This window comes from Colossoma macropomum, unplaced genomic scaffold (assembly GCF_904425465.1).
Source record: "Colossoma macropomum unplaced genomic scaffold, Colossoma_macropomum, whole genome shotgun sequence".
NCBI classification, from domain to species: Eukaryota; Metazoa; Chordata; class Actinopteri; order Characiformes; family Serrasalmidae; genus Colossoma; species Colossoma macropomum.
In genome coordinates, this window is record NW_023494786.1 from 8296283 (window position 1) to 8318735 (window position 22453).

The 22453-nt window shown below is 39.4% G+C and overlaps 1 protein-coding gene across 1 annotated transcript; it reads left to right on the forward strand.

Annotated features, from left to right (window-relative positions):
• Window positions 1–5836: 5836 nt before the first annotated feature.
• On the forward strand, window positions 5837–18926 carry clptm1 (CLPTM1 regulator of GABA type A receptor forward trafficking). The gene is made up of 14 exons (XM_036559686.1): window positions 5837–5926; window positions 9916–10055; window positions 10840–10963; window positions 11319–11477; window positions 11648–11765; window positions 11874–11959; window positions 13338–13458; window positions 13620–13864; window positions 14129–14222; window positions 14950–15140; window positions 15247–15342; window positions 15435–15570; window positions 16364–16531; window positions 17362–18926. The coding sequence occupies exons 1-14, from the start codon at window positions 5873–5875 to the stop codon at window positions 17550–17552; spliced, it is 1923 nt and encodes a 640-aa protein (XP_036415579.1). The 5' UTR covers window positions 5837–5872; the 3' UTR covers window positions 17553–18926.
• The last annotated feature ends 3527 nt before the right edge of the window (window positions 18927–22453 follow it).

A 22453-nucleotide genomic window follows, 5' to 3' on the forward strand; every position in this document is an offset into this window, starting at 1 on the left:
AAATTAAAAAAGTAACTGGATTAACTTTTGAAATGAATATGATTAGTTATGTTGTATATAACAATTTGCAAATAATAAGTTAACAAATGTAAAACACAAATTATTCGTCTGTTAACTTAATATAAGTTCAATGAACTCAAAATTTCAAGTTAACCTGGTTATTTTTTTTAATTGAAAACCTGTATAATTTCTAGAGTGTGAATAATAGGTAAACAAAGGGAATAATCGTCAAACAATATTAACATATTAAATTATTTTATTGTTTCTTACTCTAGGTCCCATACATAATCACCAACTGTTAATATAATGAGACAAAATAAACAAATAAAAAATAAATCCACGTTCAACAGTTATTGCAACACAACAAATCCTCTCCTGCATTACGAATGCAGCTCCCCCTGGTGGCAAAATAAGCGAGGTACTGTTCAGCTGGTGAACGGTGCTGCCTCAAAAGGGAAACGGTCACTTTGGCTATTTTCTAGTAACGGAAAGGCCTCCTTCATTCTGGAAATTATTCTTTGGAGTTCCAACCAATCCAGAGAAAACAACTGGGAAAACAACAGACCAATAATACCACTCGTGCTGCTCTTGCTAGAAAACCCAGCACAAACCAGCATGGCTGCTCACCAGCAAAACCAGCATTTGTTGTGTTTTGGATGCTGGTATGCTGGTCAACTAACATGACCATACTGAGTGACCAGCTAAACCAGCACCAGACCAGGATAAACCAGCACAGGTCAGGTTAGACCAGCATGAAATTCATTTTTTTCAGCAGTCCTATAAAGCCACACTTCTTCTAAACCAAAGGAGGGTAAAAATTCTGGGACATGTAGGATAACACACAGTAGCGTTGGATAAAATGAGTTCGGTATTAGTAAAACTATACTGTGATATTTTTTTTGGACGTTTGTTTAGTGAATTCAGCAACTAACTGGTTCCCCTGAAATCTACTTTTTTACCTTGTTAGGCTAATTCATGGTGTGGTCATACCATTTAAACACAAATACCTTGTTTTCCATAACCTTCCATCAAAATGCCCTGATTTTCGCCTGCCTCCAAAATGTCTTCTGAGTTTTGATTACATCTTCATGTGAAAATCATCGAGGGAAAACGTTCCGTTATCTCAGAGAGCCTCTCTGATCCCAGGCTTCTCTCTGCAGTGATGAGATCTGCCATTCTGTAATTAGACTACAGAGGGCGTAAAACTGTCATTTGTAAATGGTTCATTCTTTTTATGAAAAAACTGAATTCATTTCTCAACACATAAAATAATTTAGCACTGCTGTTATAGTATTGAGCACCTTCCAAATAAATCCAGTTATAAGACCTTTAACAGCACCTTTGGTGCTTTCATGACGCCGATGAGCTGATCAGCTCGCCAGCCAATCAGCACTCAGGAGCTGTAAGGTTAAAGGAGAGTTTCACTGATTTCCAGTAGTCATTCTGAGTGGTTTGGTGTGAAATGGTTTAGAGAGACTCTGACTTCCTAACAGTGATGTGAAAGGAACCAAGGGGTACTTCTGTCCAATAAGAATGTCAATCGGCTCTTCTCCTGTTGGACAGGCTGTACCAGAGACGCTATGATGAGGAGACCGACCCCTGGTTGAAATATGAACGTGAAAGTTCGTAACACTCAACACGGCGTCTGTTTACTGAGAAAGTCCCGCCCTTCACGACAAGGAGCCAATCAGTTTGCTGGTTACGCCGCCAGCGGGGAACGCCCCCCTCTTGTGGAGATCTGCGCAAGCGCAGTAGCCAGAACAAACCGAAATAAGGTTTTTGTGCGTTACTGAGCCAAACGGTACAATCTTCTTGAGGTTTTTGTCAGATTTTATTAGTGATTTCACATATGTCTCCGTTCAGTGAGACAGGAGTCTGGTCTTGTATGGCTTTAATAACTGCCCGACGGCGTTGCAAAGATGGGCACCGAGTGAACAGACTTTCCTAAAAGGACTTTCGCTTTACTTTGGGCTTAAATTATCAGGCTAAACTGAAAAATCCTGCTTTGTTAAATACCCTCCAGGGGTCGCCAAGTCTACAACACAATAATAGGCATTTTATTTAAGTTACTATCCAAAATCACCGGTGGACCTACCCTCGTCATCTGTGTTTTTATATGTAATGTAGGTGATGGTAAAATAGTTATAAATCTGAAAAAGAAAAAGTTTTCTTTGGGGACTTCTTTGGGGTTTTTTTCTCAAGACTATCGTAAAACAATCAAACGTAAATAAATCAATAAAAAGACACCAGGCAGCGTATTTATAACTACTTCATGTGGTAACTTTCTCTAAGGGAGCTTTTAGAGGCGGACGTCTGGGTCCTGTCACCACCACTGTGAACAATTCTGACTTGGTAAGATTGATGGCTTTGTTTACATCTTAAGCATTTCATTAGAAAGAGTTCCCCTTTACCGTCCTACTGCCCAAACCCTCTTTCCTATAGAAAACCTGTAAATACTGGTATTTTCCAAAATTGAAATAAAATCCTTCATGAAATACTCAGAAAATATTTGGCATTTTAGCTGAGTTCTGTTCAAATCTATTCACTGAAACTCACTTGTGTGCCCTCTAGTGTTCTGCAACAATGTTTTTTGGTATTATGGGAGGAATAGGAAGTGACCATGCTCTCCTTAAATTAGACCCAAAAGATCTGTCCCAAGTGTCACATTTGCGGTCCTACGGTCCTCATTTGTGCATGCCTGAGAGGGTGTAGGGTGTCCCGTTTCTCATTTTAGAGTTTAGAGGGGTGTACACAAACGCCCTTAGTGCGGCCTCTGGCGAGGACCGCATTGATGCGGATTCAGCAGTGGCCTATTAACCAAAATGTCTTAAGCTACATGTTTGGATTCAGAGGTTTCAGGTCAAAGGGGTTTGTTTACAGCTGCCTTACCACAGTGGCAGAAAAGAAGATATTAAGGTATAAGTTTGTTCATTAATTTAACTTTGAGCTGTGTGATGCTGCTCGTAACCTGGATTGAGTCACTGTGGATATCCAAATTAGGTCATATCAAAAATTAGAACGTGCTTAGTCTCTACATCTCACAAGTCTGTCCCAAATGTACGCTTTTCAATCTAGCACCCCTTAGGGCTCTTGCCCTATGCATCAGCATGTTGTTGATGTGACAAGGAGGACCGCAGGGCTTAGGACATTTTTGAGACAGGCCTAAACAATACTGAATACAGCAGCATATATCTTCTTACAGTGTTGAAGGGATATACATTATCTCCCCTAATCAAATCTGTCCAAAAATGTCCCAAATTGTGTTGAGAGGGGTAGGGCGAAGTGTTAGGGCTACATGGCCCTCCAAACGGAGGTTTTTTAGAGGCTCACTCCAAACAGAGTGTTATGAGAAAAAAGGAAAAACCAGCAAGATTGCGGAACGAGCAACAAGCAATTAAAACATTACGATAGCCATTGTATTATCTATGTTTAATATTATTTCAATGTATTATGGTCCTTTTCTTTATAACAAGCATAAAAATTGCTAGTGGTATGCTGATGTCTTGGTAGCTAGCTAACTAAATTTCTCGTTCCACCTTAAATGGTGCAGCAGTTACATTCTGGTACCATTCAAGGTGGAACGGGAAAATTCAAATTCATATTTTCATATCACTGATGAATTAGGGGTGCGTGATAATAAATAATTGCCCCTCCCCCCTAAATTTAACTAAAGACCAGCAGTGAGGTTGCTGAACTTTACCTTCCTCTACTATCACTGCAGACTGGCAGGGTTGCCTACAGAGCTAGTAGTCTGTTAACGAAAGTAATGTTCTTTTTTATTTGAGGGCTGGCCCATTTTGTAGGGGAAGATTTCAACCACTAGAACTTGTAATTCAGCCCCTTGCAAGTGACACTCGAAAACAAGGGGTATGGGTAAAAATAAGAAATGGGACTGGGCCCTTGTGTGATCACAAATCTGAAGGACCTTTTTGAAAAAACCGAACTGATCAAGCTGTATAGCTAAAATGTGAATTTTTATCAATTAATTGAACATATTTGGAAAGAGCAGTAATGGCTGAATACTGAATACACTGTCCTAAATATATTCGGCAACGTATTCCATTACAATACATAAAGTAGTAACATATTCAGAATACATCTTGGAAAGACACATGGGAAAACTTTTTTATACTTAATTCACACTGTTCCTCGCAAACATTGACTTGGTTTACAGTTTTCTGCATCTGATAAAGAAAATTCTTTACTTTTTTCTCATCACCTGCTTTAGTCCATTGCTGCTCCCAAAATCCCCCCAAGCAGGAGTCCAGTACAACACTGATAGCTAGCTTTAACAGAGCTCTGTAACACTGAGATAAATAACTGGCTCATCACCTTGATTTATCAGTCTACTCAGTCTTTAGTAGGAACTTAAGTGTAAAAAAGCAGTTAATTGAGATCATTCCTAGAATTTGTCTAACAAGCATGTTTGCTACATGCTGTGCATAGATTTCACAATCGTTAATTAAAAAAAGCATTGATGGTGTTTCTTTTGAAAATTGTATGTTTTATTTATTGGGTAGGTATTCTGAAATGATTGTCCTAAAATGTAAAAGGTACCTGTATTCTGAATACTGCCTTTATACTGCCTTTACTAAATGTAACTTGGACTGAATAAAGATACTTAATTTGACTTCATTTCAGTTTGTGTCTATATCGTTGTCGGTGGAGCTTCTAGCCAATGAGTATTAGGCACTGCTGTCATTAAGGCGTCTCTCAGCTCATGTAGCCTTGAAGTTACAATGCCATAGTTCATTGTGGCACAAATCTAACTGACATGCCTTGTTCTGAGCCATGCAGTGATTGGCCTAGTGCCACATAAAGTTTAACAAGACAACACTGAAGTTATAAAGAATGTTTCAGCCCAGTGTGATGAAAACAGTCGACAATGTCAAAAGTCAATGTACATATGACTAAACTTGCATAAAAAGTTGACACTTACCTGTGTAGTGGTACAGCTAAACATGCTATCTATAGGCTGGAGTTGAATAGCTTGTCCTATGGAAAGAATTTAGCATCTATCGAGTAACTGGATACTGCACATTCTGAATAGCAAGTCTGAGAATTACTGTGAGTTTACCTTGTCAGTCATCTATATAACCGGAAACAAATTCAGAAGCACAAATGAAGCAGACAGGGGAGTAAATTTACAAACATTACCAATTTTTGAATTAAGCAAACTGCCTTGATAATTTAACAAAGGGAAATCTTTGGTTTAAATCACAACCCAGTCAGTTTAATATTAGATGAGAAGCAGTCGTCATTTAGAGTGGTTTGATTTATGACTATTTCAACACTCTCAACATTACATATAAAAACTCAAAAGACTTGTGTAGGTTCACTGGTGGTTTTGGTTAGGAAACTAAATGGTTATATTTGTGTTGTGTTATGTGTTGTGCGACCCCTGGTTCCTATCACTACCACTATAAAGTATAACTTGTGTTTCGTAGTAACGTTAACAAAGTACACTATAGACCTACAGACCTCTCATTGGCCATTTTAGGTACTAAAGACTGACAGGTTGCTGTAACGTTTTACTATAACATTTAATATGTACAATTTAACATGTGAAGAGATGACAAGAATTGAAAATCTCGCGTCAGCTTTTTTTTCAAAAAAATTTTTGCACGGCTTTTTTGTAATGTAACAATAAATTATGATTGTGACTGTACTTAAATCCACACACATGGACCTCGTGGAGAAAAAAAGGATTTGGATCCTTTAGATCTTCGGTCCCATTGATTTTTTTACAAAAACATCCTCCCGTTCCCCGTTTCAGATCACGCGAGATTCAATGTTGTACGTTTGCAAATCACGCGAGATTTCCCACTCCTCCGATAACGCCGCATTACAGTGTGCGACAGAGGCAGGTAAGATGGCGGCGCAGGAGACCGAAGCAACACAGCAATCGACCGTGAGCAACGGCGAGGTAAGAGAGACAGAAACGGAGACAGCGGGGGCGACATAACACGCGGGTCGTGCTGCTATAGGCAACTCTTTGTCCTCGTTCTGTAGGACCATCTAGTAAATCCTCCAGCGGCTCTGCTGTTGCTGTGGTTCAGTCTAAAGTAAAGCCGGTCAGCAGCCTCGACCCCCGGCGCTCCAGCACTCACTCACTTAGTGGGCACTACGAGGCTGGAAGTTGGCTGCCCATTCGGCAGCTTCTTGTTCGAATTTTCCCGTTCCACCTTAAAACAGTGCAGCAGTTACGTTATGGCGCCTCCTGGATGTTTCCCCATCGCACCATTTAAGGTGGAACGGGAAGATTCGAACAAGAAGCTCCCTTCAGCTTCGTTTGTTCGCTGGTGGAGCTAAACGCTAACGAAGAGGAACTAACGTTAACATCAGCCACGCTGTGAGCTCTTATAGCGTAGTATACCTAGCACCCCGTCCCTGTTCGCTGAATGATAAAAAGCTACACACGTTCACGGCTGTTTTCCTTCACGTCGTCGTCTTAATGTCAACATTTTATTCGACTTGACGGCGTTTACGGTTCGGCCCACCGCTAGCTTAGCTGGCTAATAGACCCCGTCATCCTACATGCCTGGTGGCTAGCACTGAGGAGGAATGATAGTCAGCACATTACCGACCTCTTCGACCAAAACTCCCCACTTTGATGCCCGAGCTTTGTCAGTATTCCGTGTCAGTTTTGTGGTGTGGTTGGTAGCGTGTAGCATTTACGAGCTGGTTAGTAAACGACGTTAGTTTGGAGGGCCAGATGCTTAGCAAGCTAGTTTAGCTCACTAACAAATAGGTTAATCTACCCGGTCACAGCCAATCATTAACGTCAGGGCTTGATGGATTACTTCTCACTGTTTGTCTTTTCTTCGCCTTGTGTGACCTAACGTTGCCCATAGCTGGGTGATCTTACTTTTTATGTAACACGTGAACGTTGTCTTTTCTCTGATGAATGAGGGTTTAAATTCAGGGATTCAGGTGGCCTGTGTCTCACACAGTCATGCATGCAGTCATGTCGTGGCCTTCGCTGTGTCACTCAGCTCGAGATCGCACTGTTTGGTTAAAATAAAGAAATATGAATCTGGTCTGTTTGCTGGTCAGTACTCTTGGCCACTCCACTCTTGTGTTTGATCGTTCACTCTAATAATTTGAACACGAGCCCTGAAGCAACACGTGTTTAATCATTAATCCTCAGTTGGTGTTCAGAGTCGACTTCCTTATTATTGTTTGTCTGAAAGGCCGGCATAATGGGGTATGATGAGTTTGCATGTTTGAAGATACCAACAGGTTTAGTGTTTTTAGGAGTTACTTCATATAAGTTCTGCTGCCCTTCCTTTCTCTCCCTTTTTTGCTTAACACATTTACATGGTGTAAAGCCGGGGAGAGGTTAAATGTTAATCCCGTTGTGTGAAGATATAAACTGATATGGACTGACTTTTGCCCCACAGCAGCTCTTCTCATTCAGCATGGCACTGAACCACAAGAATATCAGCTCTGTCATATTTAAATGCTTAAGAATGTTTAAGCTTATTTTCTTCTTTCATACCTGTTTGATAATTAGGCTTGATTTTATCGCACTGTTTTGATCTCTTTCTCTTTGTGTTGATATTCAGGGTACTAAAGGATAAGATGATAAGCATATGTAGCTGATGTATATGTCTTTCTTGGTAATTAAACTAGATCATCACAGAAGATTCACATTGCTTATTAGGGGATGCTGAGTTCTTTTAACATTTGACCGCTTTAACCACTCAATGGCTAGAAGCTGCTGGCGAATCCCAACTTCTATTAGTGTTATCATTGAAGAATTACTCAGCTAGTTTGCAGTGTAGACCATGTAGTTACTGACTGATAAGCCGTAGGATGTTATAAGCCTGAGGTTTTAAGGGGTTAATTGGACTGTAAAGTTTAGCGTCTTTTCCAGCTGAATAGTGAATATTTACACAACAATCACATTTCCTCATAATCGCTACCAATGATGTAGCTTCTGGTTTATCCCGTCATGGCTTGGTTTGGCACATATACTTTTGTTTTCACAAGTACTATTTTATCATCATCTCACTGTGGTTCACATTGAGGTGAACTGATGGAGCTTCCGCTCCCACATGATATGCCAGTCTTCAAACCTTTTCAGGATTCACATGTACGAACCACCAAATGGGCCGCAGTCTGATTTTGCCATCTGAGAGCTTCAAAGTTGATTGCTGTTTACTTTGTTTGTTGGTCAGTGATGTTTAAATATTGAGCAGATTTGAAAGATGTCCCAGATTGTGGGGCGCTAGAGGAGGCCACATGTCTGGTTTTCATCTGGTGAAGTAGACTTATGACTCAAATATCGATGTGCAGAGCATGAAAATCGAATTGCGGGCAAGACTGATGCTTTATACGGATGCTACGTTATCATTGTGTATCAGGGGATTTTTTCTGGATGCGTTTTTTTAAAGACCAGCTCTCTGATGAGTCTCCAAAACCAGCAATGCTAATCTAGCCTTAGGTGGAACTACCTGTGTTGTACAGTCCTAGCATAGAGAGCTTATTTCAGTCCTGCATAGAAAAAGTCATTAAAAAACCTCAGAGAAGTTACATCATTTAAAGTATGCTGGTCGTAAATATTTAGTTACATTTAAGCACGTTATGTTTCCTACATCTTTTAAATTTCATATATTTTAGTGCTATTCCTATAGTGCTATTATGTGTACCAGAGATAACATTGATCTAATATGCAGGATTTCTTGTTTGGCCAGCTAATTTTAAGCTTAGATATAATCCAAGGAAGGTTAAATTTGGGACCTCAGATCGTGAACACCTCTTGGACCAATTAGAGCCAAGCCTCTGACCAGTCAGAGACAGCCTTTTGACAAAGGTGGTCCACTCTGGTCCTTTTTGAGTAATTTTTTTTGTGATGTGCAATGAGGCATGTGAAAAATATCACTTTACAGTGGCTGAGAAATAGATAAAGAATGTAAAGCAGAAGCAGTATCATACTGTCATGTATCATACAAGGATTAATCACAGCCTGAGTATCTAAACGTGACATTACCGTAGGGCTGAAAAGATGAATCATTTTTGTATCGAAATCACAATTTGAAAGAAGGCAGTTTCCAAATCACAGGATCAGCGGTTGTAATTATAGGCCACATTATCAACACTGTTGCTTTTAATAAGTTTAAGGTGGGGACATTTAACCTAATAACACAGAGCTTGTGAATCACCTGCAGATGAGTTAGACCAGTCAGCCAACAAAACAGCCAGGTGTTGTGTACATAAGTCACAACTAACTGGCACTGTGATGCACTACTTTCAGTGTTGAAGCCTCAAACCAAAAAAAGTGGATATGCTGGTCTTCTTGGCCAAAAGGACAGGCGTTTAATGTTAAGGAAATTAAGATAAGTTTAATTTTATAGAAAATAATCACAATTTAATTCGCATTTGCATTATTGGTCAGAAAAATAACAATTAGATAGTTTCACCATCGTAAAACTGGTTACCAAATTACATTTGTTAGATTTTGTATTTATGTAGTCTGAGTTTGTTAGTGTACTTTTAGACGCTCATCATATGTGAAGCTCTTCGATTAAAAAAACAGCTAATTTTAAAGTTTTGTAGTTAAAAAAAAAGATCTATATCAGCTGATATCCAAGGCTTCTATATTGATATTGAAACCTTGAGTAAAAAAGGGATATTGTTCCATCTTTAATATGTGTGTGATTTGCACAGTGTTTTGTTGCTGCTGTAATGCTGCAGTTTATTTTGCTATTAATAAAGTATCTGTCCATCCATCCTTCATGTGTCCAGTTAAGAGAATATGGCAGTGGTGGAAGTGGAAGGCTATAAACGCTAAGGGATAGCTCTGGATCTGCTTCCTTCCTTCTTCTTGTCATCTTTTTACATTGTTGTTTGTAACAGAAATGCAACATTTTAAATTATCATTAATTAGTAGATGTGATGTGGTTTGTGCAGGTGAGCAGTAATGGCGCTGCAGCTTCTAGCCAGGTTGCACAGACTGGTGCGACCGCACAGGACCCCCAGCAGCAGCAGCAGCAACAGCCGCAGCAGCAACAGCCTAATGCCTGGCAAGTCATCAAAGGTGTCCTCTTCAGGTCGGTGCAGTAAGCTTATGTTTAACCAGTGAACATTTGACACCTATGTTTCATATTAGGGGAAGAGACATTGTCTTTTTTTGGTGCAGGTTTGGCATTCAGATCCCAAGTTCTGTCTGTTATCCTGGATGCTACATGACATGCTGGCATTGTAGTCCCTTTGAATTAGTCATAACTCCCTCAGTTCTGTTCTTAACCACAGTGCTAACACTGTGGACTGTCATTTTCAATTGTGGTCTCATGAGTGGAGGCTGACTAGAAATGACTAGTCAGTGATCTCAAGAGGCACTTTTAGGAGCAGTAATTGTACTGGTTGGAACATTCTGTGATACTTTGAATATTGAAGGAATAATATAACTGTATAATAATCTGTTTACATCTTCTAATATGCTTGCTGGGCATTAATTGGTTAAGTGGTGCCTGAAGTTCATAGATTTGTTAAGTGTTGAGATGCTTGCAGATCACGAAGTGCCTTCCAAGGCTTTTCCACGTCAGAGGAAAATGGTGACATAACCTGTGGATTCCAGCTGTGTTGTTTAATTGCAGTCATTGCATATAAGGGAGAGTAGGTTTTATTCATTGTCTTATTTCCAAGCTATGTAAACTGCAGAGTCAGAGTGTGGCCTTATTCAGAATGTTGTTAATATTTAAGCCATTATTTACAGATTTACAGAACATGGCTTAATGCATAATTAAATCCAAACTCTGAAGGTGATATTTGTAATACTTACAATGCGACAAATCAGTGAAAATCTAACCTGAAGTTTGCTTCTGCCTTACCCAGGATCTTCATAATATGGGCCATCAGCAGCTGGTTCCGCAGAGGCCCATCGACCCCCGACCCCAACACCCCTGCAGGCGCTCCCCGAGTCCCCAGCCGCAACCTTTTCCCCAAGGACACCCTTATGGTATTTAATGCTGGAAGTTGTATAAATGATAGATTCCCAGTCCTGAGCTCTAATAGAAAGTCCACATTTTTGTTATGCTTTCGCTTATAATAAACTCAAATCAGATAGCCAGTCTTCCATTGTGCTTGATTACCATACTGTAGTATTTGATTACTGTGTTGAAAACTAGAGTAGAACAAGAATGTGGAATCTGTTAAGAATGAAATTGCATACACTGTTCTATCTCTGGCCTTTGTTTCATGTTGCCTTGTTTACTAAAACCTCTGGTGGACAGTAGCCTGAGTTGTGTTTATGAAACAGACAGATGTTTTATAATGACACAACTAACGTTGGCGTTCTTCCTCTTTGTTTCTAGGATTTTTATGTGTATATCTCTGAGAATGAGATATTTTCAGATTTCAACAACACAGAAGCCCTCTTCTGGTTCCAGAGGGATCTGGTCTATGGAGACTGGACCACAGGAGAGGCAGGGGATGGCTGCTATGAGCATTACCAGGAACTGGACACCCCTGAGGTAAAATTTAGGCAGTAATTGGCACTCAGTGACTAGCTAAGATGATATGTCTGCGAGTCCTATAAAAACAGCTGGCTAACATCATCTAACTCTGCTTTCTGTAAAGCATAAAGTGGTTTCGGCCATCAAATATGCAGTCAGATCTTAATTTCTGTGGGTTTCTGTTTCAGAGTGTACAGCACAACAGCTCTCTGTACATCCATGTGTACTTCACCAAGAGCGGCTTCCACCCAGACCCTAAACGCAAGGGCCAGTATCGCAGGCTGGCCACCGTCCACACCACTCGAAGTAAGTCAACTCATCCAGGGATCATGCTTCATTTTGGTTGTGGCATGTGAATAAGTTGAGGGATGAGGCTGTTGTGATACTCACTATTTTTGTAAACATCCATGACAGTGCTGAACAAGTTTAAACGCAGGAAGTTTCTCAAGACTAAGAACCTGCTGACAGGAGAGACAGAAGCTGATCCTGAGATGATTAAGGTTGGTCCTTTTTACTACTACAACAGTTTGGCATTGGGGATGTAAATGGTTAACTGATTAACTATTATCCGACAAATAAACACCAATGCATTCAGTTAAAAAAAGTTAATTATTTTATTTCCAGTAAATAGCAGTTCCTATTTGAGTAAGGAATAGAAAAATTGTTTAAAATTGAAGTTAAAGAATGTTTTTGAATTGGTCTGGATTTGGTTTCATTAGATAGGCCTACTAAAAACATCTGAAAGTGGTACGGCAGACAACTATTTGTCTGTGCTCTCCGAGAGATGGTGTGAGAAAACACACATGGGAAGTTATAGAGAAGAACTTGGTTTACGTCAACAAGAGATAAAATTATAAATTGGAATTTATGTTCATTTTCACCTGGACTACTAATAAGTGGCAAGTAATTTTAGAATATAGAAGCACCAGTAGTCGATCATCGTCTATTCTAGTGATGCATCAATACCATGTTTTTCAGACTGAATACAAGTACAAGGACTTTTTTTTTTGTGCTTGCCAATACAGATAGAGAAACCATAATGAGTAGTCTACTTAGAAGTAATTGTTAGTGTAAATGAGAGCAATGTACTGTAACAGGTGAATAATTAAAATCTAGCTGATTATAAATTTTGTGCATTAGCTAGCTATGCTGACATTAATTACCTTGGATCGAGTAGAACTGTAGTGGAGAAGAGTGGGTTTTGTTCCATGTCAGAAAATTGCTTTTTATAGCTGTAAGCAAAGTAGGTTTCATAAGTTTGATCTCTCAACAGCAGGAATCACATCCGAGGTCAAGGCATACAAGAATCTCACTTATTGCGTTTTACATCTTGTCTGAGTCTTTTGTTAGGCTGGTTAAGCTGTAGTTGAACGTCTGCTAAAGTCAGGCATTCACTGAGCATTTTTAGAAATCTTGTTCTTTGGTGACTCACACTGTATGTTTGAGTAGCCCATTGTGTACAGACAAAGCCTATTAGTTATACAGTCACGCTGTTCGAAAATGCTCAGCCTGATTGACATTCTGCGTGAAACTTGTAACCCTGTGCACTGAGACTAAAAGCAGACTGTCAGCTTAAGTTGTTTGTTCTTTAGTGCAGCAGCGTACACTAGGCATACATCGCATGGCAGAAGTTGGAATCGGAGCCTTTTTACAAGCAAATGAGCACAATATCGGTATCAGTGCATCCCTAGTCTATTTCAGTTTTTTGTTTTACATAATCATGAACATATAGTTGTCAGCCTTTTGGGTTCCACAGAACCCACCAAAGCCTATGCTGCTTTTTGTTTTCCTCAAATTACATTGTAGGCAAAACTATGGAAAAAAAACAGAATGAAATTTTATATTCAGTGTTCCTTTTGCGTATGTGTGTTTTCATAGCGGGCAGAGAGTCACGGCCCAGTGGAGATCATTTCACACTGGCATCCCAACCTAACCATCAATATGGTGGATGATCACACAGCTTGGGTGAAAGGCTCAGTTCCCCCACCCCTGGACCAGCGTGAGTGCCAGAGTCCTGGAGTATTTGTCATTTTTGCTGTGCTTTATTATATTAATGCCTTTTGAGTAATAAGCTAAACATACTATAGTGGCTATTTGTAATTTCATACAGTACAATTCGTCTTTGTGTAAGTGTGTATTCTCTACCCATTTCTGTCTCAGATGTGAAGTTTGATGCAGTGAGTGGCGATTACTACCCTATCGTGTACTTCAATGATTACTGGAACCTGCAGAAAGATTACTACCCCATAAATGAGACTCTGAAGAAGCTCCCTCTGCGACTCACCTACTGCCCCCTTTCTCTCTGGCGCTGGCAGCTGTATGCTGCCCAGAACGCCCGCTCTCCCTGGAACTTCCTGGGCGAGGACACATACGAGCAGTCTGATGAAGATCAGGACTCTGTTAAGGTCTTGCCTCTCGTCTGTGATTCCAGTCTGTAACATCTGCTGTGGTTTTGATTGCTGATTCAGCACTTATTAATATTTTTTTTCCTATCTGCTTAACAGAGATCATTAGCAGGCCTGACACATTCTAAACTTTTGGTTATGCATAATTCTTTTCCGCTGTATCTATTTCTTTTCTCATTTAACTAACATTTTGTAAGCATAGTGCCTTATGTTCTATGCGGCAAACCTGCTGGATGAATTAATGAAAAACGTCTTTTTCAATAGGTGGCATTGCTGGAGACCAACCCCTACTTGCTGGGTCTGACCATTGTTGTCTCGATTGTCCATAGCATCTTTGAGTTCTTGGCTTTCAAGAATGGTGAGTTTAGTGTGCTGTCTTCAGGACATGCATATATGTACACTATATGGCCAAACATATGTGGACTCCTATATGAGTTCAGGTATTTCAGCTACACTCATTGCTTACAGGTGTATAAAATCAAGCCAGGCATTTTCCATAGACAAACAATGGCAGAAGAATGGGTCATAATGAAGAGCTTAGTGACTTGGTCTTGTCATAGGAGCAGCCTGCAAAGAACCCTGACATCTACCCCATTGAACACCTCTGGGATGATCTGGAATATCTATTGTGAGCCAGGCCTTAATGATTATTTTACTGAATAGGCACAAATTCCGATCCACTCACTCCAAAATCTTGTGAAAAAGCTTTCCTGGAAGAGTGGAGGCTGTTATAGCTGCAAAGGTGGGCCAACTCCCTGTTAATAGGAAAGGTTTTGGAATGGGATTTCCAACAAACTCATAGGTGTGATGTTCAGGTGTCCTTATTCTTTTGGTCATGTAGTGTTGTAATGTTGGACATGGTTAATATGCTTATATCTGAAGTATTACAATACTCTTTTATTTCATTTTATCCAAGTACTATATGTTAGCTCCTTTGTGTTTATATAATTGTGTTGCCATTTAGTTGTTGATTATTTTTCTCCTTTCTTTCTTGAATTGTTTTTGATCTGCTTTGATCTGTTTTTCAACATGCTTCATAAACTTGAATTCCATTCTGGTATCTCTTCTCTGATATCTCTTCTCAGATATCCAGTTCTGGAACAGTCGTCAGTCTCTAGAGGGACTCTCTGTGCGCTCCATCATATTCGGGGTGTTCCAGTCCCTGGTGGTGCTTCTCTACATTTTGGACAATGAGACTAACTTTGTGGTGCAGGTCAGCGTTTTCATCGGGCTGCTCATCGACTTCTGGAAGATCACCAAAGTCATGGACGTCAGGGTGAGGAGCAACAGCCGGTGGACCGGCACTCATTTTAAAATCACATTTCGGACCATGATTAGAATTGCTTTAACCCTGTTCTTTGAATTTTTCTTTATCTTTTCAGCTGGACAGAGAGAATAAAATTGCAGGAATATTCCCACGATTGATATTCAAAGACAAGTCCACATACGTTGAATCTTCAACCAAAATCTATGATGATGTGAGTATGCTCACAAGTGGAGTAATTTTAAGGTGTTGTGTGAAAAACGTGGGCCATTTGAGAAGACTCATTTCTGTCTGCTTTTTATCTAGATGGCATTTAAGTACCTGTCCTGGCTGCTGTACCCACTGTTTGGGTGCTACGCTGTTTACAGCTTAATCTATGTAGAGCACAAAGGCTGGTACTCATGGGTGCTCAGCATGCTCTATGGGTTTTTGTTAACCTTTGGTGAGTGCAGATTTACTTCTTATTCAGAGCTTGCTTGTGTCTTTATAACTTCTGTGCTTAACAAATGTCACAGTTAGATGTGTGTAGACAGTTTTAAAAATCTGTCCCATTAAGAAGTTGATGTAAGCTTCGTAGGTAGTTGCTGGTAACATTTTAACCGTAAAGGAACCTTTGCTGGTTTGTATTGAGGATATTGTCAGATGTCTGCCTGTCAACTTTGTTTACTCGCACTCTCACATTAACAAATGCTAACTATATAAACAGTCCAACATCAGCTAGTTAGCTAGGGTCTAACATCTAAAAACATTATTTCATTTGATATGATACAGTGCTGTCTTGATTCAGTACATTTTATAAGGATTTTCATTAAACATTAATGTAATGTAACAGTAATATTTGAAACAAAAGCTGTAGTTTCCTAATTTTAGCACTTTAGCTATAAGCTTAGCCCTGAATTAATGTACTAGCTACAAGCTAACATGCTAGTCATTATGCAGTGATACAATGAATGTTGTAGTGTTAAATCCCTACTAATTTTGTTTGTCTGCTGGTTGGAAAAAATGTTACACAGCAACAAACATTTTTATGACGCACCGAATATAAAATAATGTTTGTCCATTTTTTACAATGTTTTGAAACTCCTCTTAAATGAGAGAGGTACATTCAAGGGAGCCTTTTAACTAGGCTGCTATCTCTCAGATAGAACACAGTCATGAAAAGCAGTATGTGTATGTGACTAGACTTTGTTTGTGTACACTGCATTGTTCATTTAAAATGGCTGTTCTTTCTGCAGGTTTTATCACTATGACGCCACAGCTCTTCATCAACTACAAGATGAAATCAGTGGCACATCTTCCATGGAGAATGCTCACCTATAAGGCACTAAACACATTCATAGATGACCTATTTGCCTTTGTGATCAGAATGCCCATGATGTACAGAATAGGCTGTCTCCGAGATGGTGAGTATGGACTCTTCTTGCACGCTCAGTGAATTCATGTAGCCTAATCATGATTTGTCTTTAAAGCCTTCACTACACTTTTAAAAGTTTTCAAGGTTTTAAATGTAAAGGTTCTTGGAAGAACTTTGTTGTGTAGTGGTTAATACTACTGCTGTCCACACAGCACACTGGGGTTAGATTTGGGCAAGCTCACCATGCTACAGTAGCAAAAGTCCTAATAATACATTCACCTTTCTCTGTGCCATCACAAAATTGTAAGTCTGCCTGGATAACAGCGTCTGCGAAATCCATAAATGAATAGTACCTTGACATAAGTTCTTTAAATGGCTCTTCAGACACTCAAATCTTTTTTTTTGAAGATGGCTCATTAGAGAACCAGAAGAGGTTCCTTTATGGTGTCACTTAGTAGTGGGTGGTGTGGCCAAAAATTTATATCGCAGTATCATTTAAAATTTCCAGCAGTTTCTGTATGTATTACCACATACATAAAATGTCAAATCAAACCCATCTAGATGCTTAAGTAAACATACTTTTATAAGTTAAGTAGCTTATTATTCAACAATTATGACAAAACTCATACCTTGGGAAGAATTTCATCCATCATACTGGATGAACAGGTGTACCGCCCACTGCTAGCATCATTTTATATAGGGTAAATAATAATAATACTGCACACTATAATGATTATATGGAATGTTTTTCTTGCTGGAATGATTGTTTCTCAGGCTCAGAAAACATTTTCAACAATCTGTCAAGTTCTCCTCCTTTACTGTACAAGTGTTGGTTTTCTGTTTGTTTTTTCACTAAAGCCTGATTTCATTCCTCAACAGATGTGGTGTTCTTCATTTACCTGTACCAGAGGTGGATCTACAGAGTGGATCCCAACCGCGTCAACGAGTTTGGCACAAGCGGAGTAGACCACAGTACGGAAAACTCGGCCCAGGCAGCAGTGGGAGACACAGCCGCCACCGCCGCTGCCGCCATCACAGATAAACCAGAGGGGGAGAAGAAAAATGATTAACCCCATTTTACGACCTCCCCCCCTACCCTCTTGTCTGCGGAAGGTGTTTTCGCACATCTTCAAGGCTGAGTTTGTGTCTAATTGTCAGGGAAGGGAACTGGAAAAATGGTATTCTGTAAAGGACACTGCGAGAAAATTTCAGTTCATCTTTCCTCTTTTTTTTTTGTATGGGATCTGCAGAAACAAAAAAAAAAATCTCATTTAATGTAGACGTAATATTTTTCAATCTCCCATATTTTGCGGTCAAGGTGAAGTAAAAAAATGTGATGTACTGTATTGTATATTTTTGGGTTTGGTTAACACTACTACTTTGAAGGGTTAGGTAATGAGTAAGCAAGCAAGCAAGTCCCATTAGTATGAATGGGCTGTTGCAGTACATATCTCCATATTCTTACGTTCAAGAGGGAGGCAAAAAAAAGAAGCCAAGTGCAAGCTTGCTTGTTCTCTGTGGATTCCTTGTCCTTTTATTTTCATTCCATGCGTGAACCAGAAAGTGGGTGAGTAGTGTGAGAGGAAGCAGCACGACGCCCAGAAAGAGAGGACGCTGTTGAACCTTTGCTAGCACTACTCACAGGAGACTGACTTCCCAATAATTTTTTTTTTTTTATTTTTAAATGGTTGATGTTCCAAACTTGAACAACAAAAAACAGCCTTGTAGGTATTAATATAATGATATATTAATATAATTAATAATGGTAATTATGATCATACAATTTGTTTTTCAGCCTCAATTTTTTTTCCCTTTATTATGTCCTAAAACTGTACAGTCTCAGCTTGTAAAATCTAATTGTGCTGATGTCAACCTGTCTAGCAATAGCTAAAATGCCAGTCTTCTGGCCAAGGACTTTGGATTTTCATCTTTGTTCCCCCCTTGCCATGGTTGCATTCACACTCCAAAGCAGGACCATTATCTCATGTTGAATACAGCTGCAGGGTCTGTTGTATGCAAGACTTAGGTAGAGTAGTCCAAGTGTCCATGGGATGAAAGGCCTAGTGTCTTGCTCCCTGACTTGATTTGGCTTTTATTTTGGTACATTAAAATTTGATCACTCATGTTTATAGTAAAATGTAAGTGCAGTTTAAATATTTAATGCAGAGCTTGTTTTATTTGACTGTGTCACTGGTTCTGCTTTTTTGCGTTTAGTTTTGGTTCTTGGAAATTAAAAGTGAACCTTCAATAAGCTACACCTCACAACATGAAAACATTAGTAAGATGAGGCATGGAAGTGGCCAACAAGTGGAAAGGATGGACTGCCAATACAAGATGAAATTAGCAGAGCCAGTTGAGGGGTGCCTGGCATTCTGTTTCATCTCATTATATCAGATGCAAAACACTAGAGGGCGCACGAGACTCAATAAATGGGAGCAAATGGAGTTAAGCGGCCTAATTCAATATTTTTGTCTTTCACGCAGGAACTTTTATTTTGGAAGACTAGACGGATATGTGACAAAAATCAGTGACGCCTAACATTAATGCTACTGAGTGCTTTTTGGTTGACGAGGCTTATTTGCTTTCGACAAATTTTCGACATTAATTAAATCGTTGAGATGTAAACAGTCGTTTAGAGGGGTCTGATATGTAGTGGTCCACTGTAGAGAGAGCAGGGGTCGCGATGCCTGCAGCACAAATATGGCCGTTTTATCTACTTTCCAAAATGACCAGTCAGCCTGTTTGTGGTACATATATAGTGTGTCATGATGATTCAGTGATAAATCTGAAAAAAAAAAGTTCCGGCTTACGGCACCTCAGCTGTGAATGAGGTTCTAAAAATAAATTTTAGACCAAAATCCCAGAAGTATCGTAAAACAGTGGCGAATCTCAGTTGGCTCCCTACTCCCTATGCAGTGCACTATCTAGGATATTAAATAGCGGCTTCTAGACTCGACCAGTGTATTGTGTGTTTAATAGGAAACCATTTGGGATTCAGCCATATACTGCACGACTCTATGTAATATTTCAGTGCACTAGTTTGTTTGCAGAAGGCACATTTTCGCAGTGACTTACGTTGTGCACTTTAAAGGGAGTAGGGAGCTGTAAGTCTCTGTGGGACAGATATTTCACCCTAAACCACTCTGAATGTTCACATCCTAACGTGGAATTTCCTTATTAATAATCACAGCCGTGTTCAGGGCTGTACAAACCACTGATAACAACGTCACATGATGCATGAAGGTACGAAAACTTTGTTGTGAGAAAAATAGCTGACATGGTATGGATAGATTTGGTGTTTTATGAGGTAGCAAGAGTGAATACGTTTTTAGATTTCGGGCCAGTCAGACAATTCGCACGTCTTCAGTTTGTGTCTGTTTGTCAGGGAAGTATGGAAGCCACTCTTCGCTACTGGAGAAAAAATATATAGCTATTTGACAGAGTCTCATAATTATGACTTGCTATTTTATAATAATGAGATTCTCTCTCATGACGTAGTATCTCATAACCTTTTCATTATTTTGAGACACTTTTATAAATATGAGAAAGTAAGTTATAATTACGAGGTTGAATCTCAATATTATGAGAAACAAAGTCGCAATTATGAGATATTAAGTCAATTACTAGATTGAATATCATTATTATGAGATGTTATGTTTTTCAATTCTGAAAAACTCATATCTTACTCATAAAATCATCATTATAACTTACTATTTTTTTTCTCAACAAGCTTCCATAGGGAAGGGAACTCGGATAAAGATTTTCTGTGAGGAAAGTTTCCTTATTGGCATGGGATCTCCAGAAACAGACAGTAAAAAAAAAACTTAAGAAATTTACACTTGCATATTAAAAAAAACCTTTTGCAACAGAATAAGCAGGTCTGTTCTGAAAAACATTCATCATGCATCATAGTTCTAGAAAGAGCAAATGTGGGATGAGGATCCTCTTTTTTGTTTGTATGTTTAACATACAGTTTGACTGAGGAAGTAGACATTTGTTCTATTTAAGTAACAATGAGCCCACATTTTTCCCCGAGGAGTATTATAAACAAGTTGAGTCCAGTAAGAGACAGAAAAGAGATTAGTTAACCTAACTAGACTTACTTTAAGAGCAAGTAGAACTTGAAAAAGTAGAGCATAGCCAGTTCGGTGGACACCATAATGATTGGGCTGCTTGAGTAAAGCTTACTTACTGCAGAAGTGTGGATCACTGAAAAGTAGAAAGTAACTATAACTCAGATACAACGTTATTTAAGCTTTCAGCCTGTTAAGTAACTTAATGTTTAAGAAGCAATAAGTTTACATGCCTTTTATCAGCTAATTAAAGTTTACAGTGAACTATATGTACTTTATTATATACATGCCAGTTATGCACTGTTGAACTGAATGACCTCCCGTAAGTGACGTAGCAGCGTTCTACTCCCATTAACGCTGCCATGGAAACCAGCATCTTAAAGCAAGCAATCATGTTTAAATGTAAACCTCCATTGTGACACAGCTGAAATGGAACCCAAGCCGTGACCTAAAACAGTAAGAAAAGAACGCGGGGCCTCGGTCGTTTACTGACATCAATAGCGAACAGCTGCTTTGATGTGTTTTCCACTAATATAATTTTCTTTGGAATATGAACACCCCCGTGGCCGGCAAGAAGATAAGGTGGCGCCCCCTAATGTTCATGGCTGGTGCCGCGGCCGGCACTGCTGTAGCCTAGTGTGTCTACATTCACACAAATTGGAGACCGCACACAAAGGCAAATAAATTAGCCTGACATACAATATAAAGAAATATATTTTTTAAAACACACACACACATTAGATTGAAATATACAGTATCTTAATTAAAATATATATATATATATATATAAAAATACACACACTACTACATACACACATATATATATATATATACACACACACACAGATCAGGCCTAACATTATGACCACCTCCTTGTTTCTACGCTCATTGTCCATTTTATCAGTTCCACTTACTATACAGGTGCACTTTGTAGTTCTGCAATTACAGACTGTAGTCCATCTGTTTCTCTACATACTTTGTTAGCCTTCTTTTCCCCTGTTCTTCAGTGGTCAGGACCCTCACAGAGCAGGTACTATTTGGGTGGAGAATCATTCTCACCACCGCAGTAACACTGACATGGTGGTGGTGTGTTAGTGTGTGTTGTGCTGGTGCGAGTGGATCAGTGCTGCTGGAGTTTTTAAACACTCACTGTCCACTCTATTAGACACACCTACCTTGTCAGTCCACCTTGTAGATGTAAAGTCAGAGACGATAGCTCATCTGCTGCTGCACAGTTTGTCTTGGTCATCCTCTAGTCCTTCATCAGTGGTCACAAGACACTGCCCACAGGACGCTGTTGGCCAGACAATTTTTGTTGGTGGACAATTCTCAGTCCAGCAGTGACAGTGAGGTGTCAGACCAGCACAATAGACCTTCGCGACCAGCACAACACACACTAACACACCACCACCACATCAGTGTTACTGCAGTGCTGAGAATGATCCACCACCTGTTCTTCAGTGGTCAGGACCCCCATGGACCCTCACAGGAGGTGGTCATAATGTTATACCTGATCAGTGTATATACACAACTTGATTTAAAATGCCTGCTAAATCCAGTCTAAAACACTCATAATAGACAAACAACAAAAATAGTCACTTCATTTATGTCTCCAAAGTCGTAGCCTGAACTACAATAAATTTCTCCAGCAAAGCTCCTCAGATAGAACATTGATAATATGAAACAATTAAAATATAAATCAATTAGAGCTGCACACTTCTCCAGCTAGTAGGGTTAACTCACACAGTCCACTCACTATGAAGGGTGTCCATTAAGCTGACAGTGCGCTACTGTTTCAAGTTCTACTTAGTCTTGAGTTGGTTTGGTAGTCTTATATATTGCATTGGCATCATTTAAACAAACTCCATTACATTAAATGGACTGTTCTGTACAGTGCT

What these genes read in the sequence shown, in the direction of transcription:
- clptm1 (XM_036559686.1), top strand. Translation starts at nt 5,873, where the DNA reads ATGGCGGCGCAGGAGACCGAAGCAACACAGCAATCGACCGTGAGCAAC. An exon ending in ATCAAAGGTGTCCTCTTCAG is followed by an intron (nt 10,056 to 10,839) that starts GTCGGTGCAGTA and finishes TGCCTTACCCAG; the next exon opens with GATCTTCATAATATGGGCCA. An exon ending in TCCCCAAGGACACCCTTATG is followed by an intron (nt 10,964 to 11,318) that starts GTATTTAATGCT and finishes CTTTGTTTCTAG; the next exon opens with GATTTTTATGTGTATATCTC.